Below are 11,955 nucleotides of genomic sequence, written 5' to 3' on the forward strand. Positions count from 1 at the left end.
TGTCAGTTTTCTCACTCCATTTGGTGCTTGGCTGAGTTCTTTATCTCTTCATTTGATGTTTTAGGTTTTCAGGATTGTTGTTTTCTCTGTTCAGCTTAGTTTTTCAGATCTTTGCCATGGAGGGACGGCGTGGTTCTTCTGCCTAGAGCGCCATTTGCTGGAAGTGCCCATTACCTTTTTTTTTAATCAAATTTAGAAAATATTGGTCCCTGAGTGCCAGGATGTTGATGCACCCAATATCATTTAGGTGCCTCTCTCCCTCCCTAGGGCCATGGTCAGTATCTTAGAGGGCTAACACAGTCCAGAAAATGCGGGAAGTGGAATTACCACTGAGATGCTTATTGTCTGAGTTATCACGTCTCCTTCAAAGATGCGTGGCTTCTCCCCCTCAGGATTGGACCAGGTCAAGGAAGCTTTTGCTGAGGGTCCCAAACTGCAGCTCCTAGGGTCCAGCTCCCCTGGGTCCCTCACACAACTAGTCTCCCATTCAAGGTATTGTATGCAAGAGGGTCAGGTCTCTGACCCTCTAGGAAACCCCAAGGCCCCCATTCTCTCCCCAGTTTCCAGTAAACTCCCCCTTGTCCTCCTGGGGTGGGCCATTTCCACTTCCTCCGTGTACTACCAGCCAGACAATAGGCTCTGCGACACAAGCTTTGATGAGGAGTTGTCTTCTAGGAGCTGCTACTTCTGTCTTCATCCCTAAAACCCAACCCCCTTACTGGAACAGAAAAGAAAAACATCTCTTATGCTTGCCAGAGTCCTACAGCACAAGAACTATGCATAATCCATAGCTCAGTAAATTATCCTGCTACATGTTTCCCCTTTATAAATATTTGTACCCCAAAAGATAATTTACTTCCCATTCCAGTGTTGCCCCCAAGGATGTGAAGCTATACCAGTCTTTAGCCCAACTAATCAGTTGTCTGGCCTGAACTTCATTCCCTAGAGATCATAACCCCAGATGAGAATTAATGCCTCATAATGTGTGTAGAAATACAACTGATTTTTACATATTGCTCTTGTATCCTGTAATCTTGCTGAACTCATTTATTAGCTCCAATAGGTTTTGTGTGTGTGTGTGTGTATGTGTATGTGAATTCCTGAATTCCTCATGATTTTCTATATGTAAGAGAGAGTTTTTGTTCTTCCTTTCCAATCTAGATGCCTTCTGTTTCTTTTTCTTGCCTAACTGCCCTGGATAGATCCTCCAATTCAATGTTGAATACAAGTGGTGAGAGCAGACATCCTTGTCTTGTTCCTGATCTTAAGGGAAAAGAGTCCAGTCTTTCACTATTAAATATGATGTTAGCTGAGGGTTTTTCAAAGAGGTCATTATTAGGTTGAGGAAGTTCCCTTCTATTCCTAGTTTGTTGAGTGTTTTTGTCATGAAAGCATGTTAGTTTTTTTTTCATTTGCTTTTTCTGCATCTATTGAGATGATCAGGTGGTTTTTGCCCATTATTCGATTAATGGATTGTATTACATTGATTGATTTTTGAACATTATACCAACCTTGCATTTCCAGGATATAGCTTGGTCATGATGTATAATCCTTTTTATATGTTGCTGGATTTGGTTTGCTAGTATTTTGCAAATCAGTGTTGCATCACTGTTGAAGGATAGTCCCCACATCACCAGTGACTTTTGAGAAACTTCACTCAATTTCTACACACCTGTTCTCTAACAGAATCTTGGCTATTGTCTCACCATCAGTGGACTCAAATTCTAGGGTTCATAATTTTTCTGTGTGCAGCATTCAAGGATCTTAGCAATCTCACAATGTAGCAGGTGTGAATTTGCTCCACAACACTAAGGGCAAGAAATGTCACATAGCCATAGTTTTCTAAATCAAATCAAGCTGCCTCCAAGCCCCCAGTGACTCACCACAGTGGAAAGATATTCCATGCTCGGTCAAGTCTTCGTAGGGTGACCAACAATCCTGGTGTGCCCAGGACTGGGTGGTTTCCTGGGACAGAGATCTTTCAGTGCTAAAACTGTGTCAGTCCCAGGCCGACCAGAATAATTGGTCATCCTAAACTAAGTCTTGGACAAACATTAGTTTACAAGCCTCCCACACTGTAGATTATAAACCCCAAGAAGACAAAGAACGTGTCTAATGAATTTCTATATACCCACACCTAGGAACATAACAGGTACTCAATACATTTTTAATTTTGTAAATAATCAGGAAATAAACTAAAGCACAAAAATGCATGAAAAATAGAAGAAGTAAAAAAAAAAATCCAAGGCCTGAGCCCCGTATCAGAAGTTATTTGAGCCAACTGAAATTGAGTGCCCTGGTTAAACTTGCAACATCCTAGGTATCCCTTCCAGAGAACATCCCTTCCAGGCTTAGAGAGGCCATGTCCTCAGAGCAGGGGAAAGTCTTCCTGCCCTAGCACACATACACCATGATTTCTATATCATTTATATCCAGTTTGATGGATTTGCTAAGCATCAAGCAGACTCTCCAACCCATTTTGGATCTCTTCCTCGAGAAGACAGCACATCTCCAGATAGAAGCAAAATGTTAGGAAAGCACAAACTTCTGAAAGCACCCATAAAGCTCTTAGCACAGGGCCTGGCACATGGTAAGTATAGTAGGAATGTTCCTGATTATGATTATGATTGTGATTAATTTCCCCATGCCCAAATCACCTGCTCCCCCAAACATGTTAGTGAGGCTACTCCACACCTCCAAACTTGTCGGTCAATTGCTGAGGTCACTCACCACAGGAATGATACACACCTCTTCTTCTTGGAGGCATTAATGGATTTCCTACCACCTTCCGGTGCCTACCAAACCTCCTCAGAGTTCTGTGCTGCACAGAAGGATGACACTGCTCTAAAGTGTCCAAAACCACCCAGCCCATTCCCTCTAGGGTGTAACCCGAATGCTTCAGCAGTTTTTTTCTGCCTCACTGGGTCACTTTCCACTTGTACCCCACAAGATACTGGTATTCCTGTACCCCCTTAAAATCTTTTTTCCTCTTTTGCCTTTCTTCTCATATTATTTCTTCCAGCCTTGCGAATAAGCTAGAGTGAGCAAAGCTAGTGTGTTTTCTTTCATCATATCTAGCAGGGAGACAGTTATAGTTCCACCAGATGTAACTGATGATCACCTCAAGCAGAAGGATACAATTTACAGATGACTGTAGCAGTTCTGACTACATATTTTCTGAAGTTTTGTGGTTTTCCCTGAAAAACTGCCACAGAAAATTGCCTCATTTCCACGCCTATCTTAAAAGGGTGCACCTAGAAAAACTAATTTTAAGTCTGCTTGTTCCTTCTCCTTACCCATGGTGCTGACCTCTGTTAATCTCCATGACACACGGCAAAGTGCCACCCTCTGTTCTACGATACCTTTCACCCATGGAGTCAATTCTGACCCTTCTTTTTGTCACGTAACTGGTGGAACTGATCATAAGGCCCTGTCCCCACCTGCCTCCTTGTGACACCAAAACTCTCCTCTCCCTGCTGCCTCCTTCTCTCCCTCACAGGCTGCTTCCACCTCCTTCTTAAACCTTCTCTGGCCATTCCAAGGATAGTCTCCAGTCAGCACTCTCTAACCCCAGTTATTAGCAGTACAACCAGATTTTTCACCCTCAATATAAGGCCTGGATTTTTACAACACCCAGATACAAGTATCTGTTTCATTTTTAATTCTTAAAACTCGACAATGACCATTGAGTAATATATTAGCCCCCTCTGTGGTCACACCTACTTCAGGTTAAAGGGTATTTCTTAACTTGTCTCTCCCCTCTTAGCCTCCCCCCCTCCCTTTTCTTTTTAATTGTTAACCCTTCTGAGATATTCTCTCTGGGACATCACGGACCAGAGGAAGGACAGTGCCTTGTGGCATTGGTGATTCAAGCAGGAAAGTCTTCCCTCACAGGGCCAAAGTGAAATGGCTCAGCCCTCCCTGACTCCCCTAGAGGAACTCAGCAGCTTCAACTGGGATTGATCCTCAAAAGGTGCCAAGGACTGGAGATGAAGCAGGGTTTATGTATGTCCTTGTTTCAGAAAAGAGAGTGGCTGCTGTTGGCCAAAGGGGAGCCCCTGAGCCTTGGACAGAGCCAGAGAGCCCCTGCCAGCACCTTTTATGTGATCATGCCATCGCCCTCCCTCACTCTACTGGTCAAGGCAGTGGCCACACGGGAACTGATGCTGCCCAGCGCCTTCCCCCTGCTACCTGAGTACCCACCTGATGACAGCCTAAAGACTATGGAGGCAAGTGGGGCCCAGATCTCACAGACCCATGGGGCAGAGAGAGGAGAATGGAGCTGAGAAAGGATGAGGGAGAGGAGTGAGCCGTGAGGGAATGGTTGGAGAACAGAGGGAGACATGGTTCCAAGGGGTGTGGTAGGTGGTCAGAGAAGAAAGCAAGGGTAGGAACTGAGGCCAGGTGGAAGGAAGTTAATGCTTAGATTAAGGCAGCAGGTGAGAAATGAAGTAAAAAGGAGACTAGAAGAGAAAATTTGGAGAGAAGTTTGTAGGGAGAGAAGGGTAATTGGTGTAGAGGAAGGAGTGGGGATTAGTGCCATCCCTGGAGGAGCATAAGACACGCACACACCCCTGAAATCTGACCAAAATGAGCACCAAGAGTAGCTGTAAAGGAGAAATGGGGAAACTGCCACAGAAGGACACCTGGATAGAGCGCAAGGGTGTGTGGAAGCAGAGGAGGAAGTCATAAGCCCAGGCAGTTCCAGCTCCAGGTCATGCACTTGATTCTTGTTTTGTTTCATTTCGTTCGTTTTTGCACTGGCTGGCTACCCTGCCCCCACCTCCCATCCCCACTCCCACCATGGAGAGGAGATTGTGAGGTTAGAAATGAGAGATGAGTGTATTAGTGGAAAAGGCGAAAGGAGAAGACACATGGAAGGCAGAGGAAGAAAAGGGGAAGGGTGAAAAAGATGACAAAGAAATATGAACTTTTGTGTGAGTTCTTGTACCTTTGTGTGTTGATTTGTGCATCTCTTGGTGCCTGTGTCAGTAAGTCTGTGCACCTCTGTGTGACAGACGGCATGTCCTTAAACGGGTCCATTTCTCTGCGTTACGTGTATGTGTGTATACCCGTGTTTGTGTGCCTTCATTCTGTTGAAGGAAAGGCAGCCAATGTCAGAGCCCAGAACAGGAAGGACTTCAAAATGAGTCTCAGCTGCAAAGGAGGGAACAGCTCTGAAGGCCCATCTCTTCCCCTCCTCCCTCCTCCTCGGGTCTGGATTCTGTATTTCCTCTGTCAGCCTTGCAGGCTGGGGTGGGAGGGGTGGCTCTGGGCAGGGAGAGCTGGAACCCCCTTGCTGCTGGATGGCTGTCTTACGTGCAGAAAGGACAGAGCCCGGGATTGTGCTCCCGGCTTGGCTGCCACGAGGATGCTGAGAGAGGTGGGCACGAGTGGCCAGGGCCCGCTCAGCGTCTCACTTCAGGGCCAGTGGCTCCTGGCACAGGATGTTGTGGCCGGAAAACCTGACTGCTCAGGAATGCTGCTCTCGAGTGTCCCTACTGTTATGCTCAAGCTCACCTCGCAGGCTAAGAACGCTGTGTACTCACTCCCCGTCCCAGCCTGCCCTGCAGACTGTGAGCGCCAGCAGCCTGCCTTGCACACGGCCTCCCTCAGCACCCACACCACATCAGTTGTAGCCCTCCCGGGCTCCTGGCCCCTCTCAGAACTCCGGGGCACACTCCTCATGGCCAGGGTGTCCAGTGCCCCTAACTACTCGGGGTTGCTCCTACTTCTGGGACCCTTGCCTCACACTTAACCTCACAAGCACTCAGACCTCAGGGACACCCATCTATTTCACAGGCTTCAGTGACACCCTCGGTCATTCATACCTCCTCCACGCCAGCCTCTTCACACTCGAGAGTCTCTGCCTATTTCTATGTATTTCTATGGCCCCAGTTTCCCTGGGTGAGGCTCTTCCTCTCTTTTCCTCAGAGCATACTGGACAGCCTGGAGCTGGAGCCCACCTACAACCCCTTGCAGGCCTGGAGCCACCTGTACTCACACCTGAGCAGCACCTTAGCCAGGCCTCAAGGGCGGCTCCAGTCAAGCTGGGAGAGCCGGACCCTGAGAAAGGTAACAGCTTCCGTCCATCTCTGCCCTTCCTTACTTCCCTCCTTCCCCTTTACACCCAGAGTCCAAGAGAGAGAGCCCTCCTGCTTGTAGCTCTGTATAAGCAGGTGGATGAGGTCAGGTCACCCTCAGGGAACTGGACCTCAGGAGACAAGGATGAGGTTTTCAGAGCTCATGGAAAACAAGCAAGAGTGAAATCCAAGACTCGTTACAAAGTCCCATTCCCCAATTCCCCACCTGAGGGAGTAGCCCTCCTCCCTGATGCCACCCATGGTGGAGGGGAGAACCAGGACGACAGGAGAGGAAGAAAGAGTGGCCTTTTGTCCTGTTGTTGTGTGCCATGGAGGTCGACTCAGAGCAATCCTATCGGACAGAGCAGAACTGCCCCATAGGGTTTCCTAGGCTATAATTGTTACAAAAGCAGATGCCCCCGTCTTTTCTCCTGCAGAGCCTCCAGTGGGTTCGAACCGCAACCTTTCGGTTAGCAGAGGGCTTAACCATTGTGCCACCAGTGCTCCTTGGCCTGTTGCCCTGGCCAAAAGAAATTACAAATCCTACCAAGTAGGGAGTCTGCTTTGGTATTTACCTATCTTAACTGTAGCGTTTATAACTCCTTAGTCATTGAACAGACCACTATCCCACTAAGCAAACTGGCTGCACTAGAGCTCCAAACACACCCCTCTTCTGGAAAGAAAAGTCAGAAGAGAAGGTGGGAGAAGAAATGCCCAGGGAAGGGAAATTCACATTTATTGAGTCCCAACCATTTGCAGGTCTGTGGTAAGTGCTTTCACACAAATTTTTCTCCTGTAATCCCCACAGCATCCCTGCAAGGTAAATCTATGCTCGTTTTACAGCTGAGGACAGTGAGGCTGACCCCGGGTAGTAAGCAGCTCTGAGTCTGGGCTCTAGTGACAAGGATCGGAGAAGAGTAATTGAGGGCAAAGAGTTGTTTCTATGAAATCCATATTCTCTGATGGTTGGGCTTCCTTTTGCTGCTACTAATCTTTTCCTAGTTTCTCAGTACCATTGCCTGTAAAAAAAACTCCCATTATGTCTTAGTTGAAATTAGAGAAAGATGATTCTAAACTAGTCAATTAAAGGCAGGACAAGGACCAGATGTGTTGAAGAGGAGCCCATCATAGTCAGACCCCCAGGCTAGCTGGCAGGCAGGCTGACAGCAGGGAGACTCAGCAGAGAGCTGGCACCATGGAGGCTGGAGCCAAGGAGACTCCAGTGTCACATCCCTGGGCCTTGAGGCTGTCACTCCAGGGATGGAACATGTGAAGGAGATAGGACAGGAGGCCCAGCAGGGAACGAGACAGGAGATCAGGAACTGTGGTCTTCAGACAAGCCTCTGGTTGTTCTTTTTGCAGGCTGGGCAACTGCAGGCCAACCGAGTTCGAGCCACAGTGGCCCCCCTGCCAATGACTCCAGCCCCAGGCAGAGCCAAGATGCCAGCAACCCAGAAAGCTTCCTGGGAAGCCTTCTTGCTGCCTTCCAATGAGGAAGAGGAGGAGGAGTATCCCTGAGGACCCTAAGTGGCCAGTGCCAGAGCCCAGGTGCCCTGCTCAACCACATCCATGCTAAGGCTCACACAGTGGCTGTCTGTGGTCAGACCTACCGTCTGTCCACCTGAGCCTCCTCATGCCACCAGGAAGAGATACACCCAAGCCTTTTCCTTCTGCAAGCAGGGGCTCTAGTTTTCTTTTGGATCATGTGATACTGTTAACAAAGATGGAGATTAAACTCGTTAAGACTTCACCATTGTCAGGAGCATTCCCAACCCAGAATTTCTCCTGGTAGCTGTGCAGGCGGGTAGATGAGGTAAGGTCATCCTCAGGATACTGGGCCTCAGCAGACAAGGATGAGGTTTTCAGAGCTCATGAAAAACAAGCGGGAGTGAAAGCCAAGCCTCATTCCAAAGCCAGTGCCCCTCCCACCACACCCAGCACACTGCAGTTCTCTTCAGCTTCCAGACAGATGAGTGGTTGATGGGGTACCTATATGCAAAGTGGGGGTGTGGGATCAGGGGAGAGGACGGTGTGGAAAGGGCCTACTCCCTCTCCCCTCACCTGCCCACCTTCCTGTCAGCGCCACCCCCCTTACCCCCCCCCCCCACTCCACAGACCAACTCCCATTTATAAAACTCTTACTCTGGACTTCAAATTACACAAAGTACTTTAGAAAATTACCTCATTTCATACAAATCATCCTGTGAGGCAGGGCCCATTGTTAATTTTTCCATTTTACAGAGGGGCAGCAGGGGTAGAAACTGAGGGTTGAAAATGCTTTGTCACTTGCCAGGACTCACAAAGCTAGATTCCCACCCAGCTCTGCCAGACTTGACTACCAGGCGCTCGCTTTACAGCCTCCCTGCACCCCTCACTGGGCCCCCTTCTCCTCCCATGGCCTCCAACACATTCCCGGTTCTCCTCCTGATCCCCCCATGCCCACCCAGCACACCCTGCCACTGTGTCCCCTCTGTGTCTATTCACACACATGGACCTCTGAAACCCAAACTGGCTTTAATGACAATAAATTTTTTTTTTAAATACATCTCTGGCAAAGAGCAATGCAAAGGAGGGGTTAGGATTCAGGCACAGTCTAGCATTCCCCTAGAGCCTCCATACAGGCCCCTGAAATTGCACCTATTCTGATCGTACACTGCTTTCTAAAGACCTGGTCCAGCAGTTGTCCATTCCTTTGGGAGGTGAGGGGTTTAGGGGTGCTGACCCTCCCCAGATCCCATCCCTCAGTTCCTGCCACTTGTCCCACTTCCTAGGACTTGTTGGGATTGATGATCCTTCGACTCCCCTAATCCCTCTGAGACCCTGGTCTCACCCAGGAGCCTCCTGCGTCCTGCTTCCCTCTGGTTTTCACAGGTTTTGTTCATCCCCAGTGCCACCTCCCCATGGTCATCCTATCAGCTCTCCCAGCCTGGCCTTACTCTCATATGGAGTTCTCTGACTTGACTCCAGTCCTTTTGGTCCCTGCTCTGGAGAAGCCAGTCTCAGCTCCCTGAGGCCCCGTTCTTTTGGACCTGGCTATACAAAGCAGCATTTGAGCTGTGGCCTTTGCTGCCACTGCCAGTTTCAGTACCAGGTTCAAGGAAGACCAGGCCTTGGGGCTTGGGAGCTGGGAGAGGCTTTGTGCTCCGAGGCGGGGGCACAGCGTAGTCGTCAGTGGCTGGGTTGTAGGGGAGCTCATAGCCCTCCTCCTTCACCCGAGCCTGGCACCACCATGCATCCTTGGGCTCCTGAGGCAGGTCATAAAGGCCTCGGGGAGGGGCCGGGGCCAGGCCCTCAGGTTCATCATAGATGGGATCCTCTTTGGGGTCCTTCAGGTTGGCCTTCATCAACCGCTGCTGCGCATGTTCATACAAGTCCCAGTAGAGAGGTTTCTTCAACTGTGCCCCCTCCCCAGCTGGACGAGGTGTGCTATTCAAGGGGTCTGAATACAGGGAGTCCTGGGAAGGGCCTGGAGGGATGCGCAGGGAGTCTAGGGGTTCAGCATACAGCGATAGGGGGTTGCCCAGGTGCTCCTGGGGGCCACAAGGAGAAGCCACCTTCCCTTCTGCCACTTCTTCATGGGAGTCAGCTCTCCGAACATCATGCCCCTGACTGGCCTTTGCCTGGGCCTTCTGCTGGCAGATAGCAGTCTCAACTGCCTGAAAGATGTCATTTCCCTGTGCCGTCTGGAAGGTGAATGTTCCGGGGCCAGAGGGGCAGCGGCGGCCGGCCTCAAAAGAGAACATGACCTGAAGAGGGTGTGGAGGGATGCATCATCAGAGGAGGTGAGTCACAGGGCTGAACTAGGCAGGGAATCTGAAAAGATCACCTGGGGCAGGGGGTGGGGATCACAGGGTAGGCAAAGAAGAGGGATCCCAGAGAGCAAAGCTTCCCACCTTCCTGTCCTGTCCCACCCTACCCACAACTGCCCAACCCAGCAAGTCCTCTCTGACAGCCCTCCCTGACAGTCCCCTCCCCCCCACCTTGTCACGGCCATAACGACGTAACAGAGTGTAAGGCCAGGAAAGGAGAGGCTCCAGTTTCTGACTCTGGGTCCCCACGGCCGAAAGAGTCAGCCTCTCAGCCTCTACCCTCAGCACGTAGGAGCCTTGCAGGCCACAGCGCTCAGCAGCTTCAGTCCTCTGTACGGTTACCCAGAACTGGGATCCTGAAAGGAACACTCGATTAGACGCTTAAAGGAGCTACTAGAGGCTGGGGCAGAGGAGTGAGGGCCGGGAAGGAGTCAGAAGCAGAGTGTCCCGGCACTCACTTGGAACCCAGATCTCCTTCCCCAAGGGTCCATGAACCCTCTAATCACTCCCTTCCCAAGGGCGCCTCTCCTTCCCACACCACCCCATCCCTGCCCGGGCTTCTGGGCGCCTCTACCTTCCCCGATGGGGCTGTAAAGCGAGTTCTCCAGCATCTCCAAGGCAGAAAGTTTGGGTGGGTTTTCGGGAGGCGCCAGAGCCCAGCTACCTTTCTGTCGTAAAGAGAGAGCGTGTAGAGGACCCCATAATCCCCCCAGCGTGGCTCCCAGGGTCTGAGCCACCCGGATGCCTCTGTCGCTGCTCCCCGCGTCGCCCCAGCCACTCGCCCGCACTCCCAGGCCCCCTCACCGGAAAGGCATTTCGGCACAGCGTCTGTACCCAGGCGGCGCTGGACCGCGCGTCCGCGGCCAACAGGTGGGAGCGCTGCAGTGTGTCCAGACGGAAGGCTGCGGCGCCGGGCTCAGGGGGACTCTCCACCGCCACGGGGACCACGCTCACACACTCCGCCAGGCGGATCACCTTGCAGTCTAGGCGGCGCGAGCCCCCGCGGCCACCCCCTGAGCCCGACCCCTTGTGGTCAAAGAACTCGAGCCGGGCCACGCCATGGGGGCTGGCGGGGTAGAGCACAGCCCAGGTCTTCCTCCACCTCTAGGGAGAGAGCGAGACACTGGAGAGGGAGCGGGGCGAACGCGGGCTGGCCGGGCCCCTACGGGGTTGTGGAACAGGCTCAGGCTGATTTGGCGTCTGGGGCTTCCCGACCTGGGGCGAAGTCTCCCAAGGACGACGCCGCTCCGTCTCTCCAGGAACAAGGAGGGCGTACGCCGAGGTCGGCAGACGCTTGTCTGGAGTGTGCAGAGCAACTTCGCGAGACCATCACCGGGCTCTCCAGCTCCCGGCGCCGCGCTCCAACCCGCGCCCGCTCCCTCCTTCTTTCTGGCCCCTTCCGCCCACCCCAAGCTCTGAAGGGGTTCTGCAGCCCCTGCCCCCCACTACCTTGGTTCCGAAGCGCTGACTCTGTAAAAAGAGCGGCCCTTCCATCTCGGCCCCGTCCATGGCCCCCGGCGGTCCCTTTCGCGCTTCCTGGCCCTGCGGGCTGGAGGCGGGACGGGGCGGGACGGGGCGGGTCGGAGGCGGGCTGGACTCGCCGGAGGCGTTCCCGCCCCTTCCCAGGCCCCGCAGGCCGCGAAAAGGGGGAAGGGAGAGGAGCGAGAAAGAAGTGGGGGTCCCTAGATAAGCGGGGCGGCCGCACCACCTCCGGGCCCTTACCCGCGGCCGTGGGGCGCGCACAAGTGGCTCCACCAAGAGAAAACTTCGGGTTTCGGCCAGGGAGCCCTGGCGCCTGGGCGAGAGGGCTGCGTGTGACGTCAAACGCCCAGCGTGACATCAGAGTGAAGGCCGTGACATCACCCCGAAAGTGCCTGCCGGCACCCTGGGGCTCCAGAGAGGCCACGTGGGCCACCATGGCCTCAGTTCCCCCAGCCGGGACCGCCCCCAGCCCGGCTGGAGTTGGAGTGTTTACCCTCCGCCGAGCTGGGGGCGTGGAGGAAGGGCCGGGGGCTGGAAGGCTTCCCGGAACCCCGAGCCGAGTGGCCTCCCGCCGCCACAGG

General features: G+C 52.3%; 2 protein-coding genes across 6 annotated transcripts in view; one reads left to right on the forward strand and one right to left on the reverse strand.

Moving 5' to 3' along the window:
• M1AP (meiosis 1 associated protein) overlaps positions 1-7,995 on the forward strand; it is a 105,076-nt gene extending 97,081 nt beyond the window's left edge. The window contains exons 7-10 of one of the 2 annotated variants that reach the window (XM_023732482.1): positions 4,023-4,229; positions 5,935-6,075; positions 6,892-6,903; positions 7,446-7,995. In XM_023732482.1, coding sequence (XP_023588250.1) covers positions 4,023-4,229; positions 5,935-6,075; positions 6,892-6,903; positions 7,446-7,601 — 516 coding nt within the window. In that variant the 3' untranslated portion in view covers positions 7,602-7,995. The remainder of the gene's footprint in view (positions 1-4,022; positions 4,230-5,934; positions 6,076-6,891; positions 6,904-7,445) is intronic. The other variant, XM_012556265.2, reaches the window with a different exon arrangement.
• Positions 7,996-8,211: 216 nt separating this feature from the next.
• DOK1 (docking protein 1) lies at positions 8,212-11,708 on the reverse strand. Of its 4 annotated transcripts, XM_023732492.1 has the most exons (5): positions 11,615-11,708; positions 10,697-11,441; positions 10,467-10,560; positions 10,064-10,248; positions 8,212-9,829 (listed from the first exon to the last, which is right to left on the reverse strand). In XM_023732492.1, exons 3-5 carry the CDS (start codon positions 10,501-10,503, stop codon positions 9,083-9,085), a joined length of 969 nt encoding a protein of 322 aa, XP_023588260.1. In that variant the 5' UTR covers positions 10,504-10,560; positions 10,697-11,441; positions 11,615-11,708; the 3' UTR covers positions 8,212-9,082. The 4 variants fall into 4 exon arrangements, with proteins under 4 accessions (XP_023588260.1, XP_023588276.1, XP_023588268.1 ...); XM_023732508.1 differs by lacking the exon at positions 11,615-11,708 and having other exon boundaries at positions 10,172-10,248; positions 10,697-10,824; XM_023732500.1 differs by lacking the exon at positions 11,615-11,708 and having other exon boundaries at positions 10,467-10,556; positions 10,697-10,741.
• Positions 11,709-11,955: the final 247 nt, after the last annotated feature.

This window comes from Trichechus manatus, unplaced genomic scaffold (assembly GCF_000243295.1).
Source record: "Trichechus manatus latirostris isolate Lorelei unplaced genomic scaffold, TriManLat1.0 scaffold00004, whole genome shotgun sequence".
Classification (NCBI taxonomy): Eukaryota; Metazoa; Chordata; class Mammalia; order Sirenia; family Trichechidae; genus Trichechus; species Trichechus manatus.

Bases quoted from the DNA above. Each gene is read 5' to 3' on its own strand.
- DOK1 (XM_023732492.1), bottom strand. From the start codon at position 10,503: ATGCTGGAGAACTCGCTTTACAGCCCCATCGGGGAAG. The intron at 10,249-10,466 runs GTAGAGGCGCCC...TGTTCCTTTCAG, and splicing joins TTACAGCCCCATCGGGGAAG to GATCCCAGTTCTGGGTAACC. The intron at 9,830-10,063 runs GTGGGGGGGAGG...CACCCTCTTCAG, and splicing joins GTCGTTATGGCCGTGACAAG to GTCATGTTCTCTTTTGAGGC.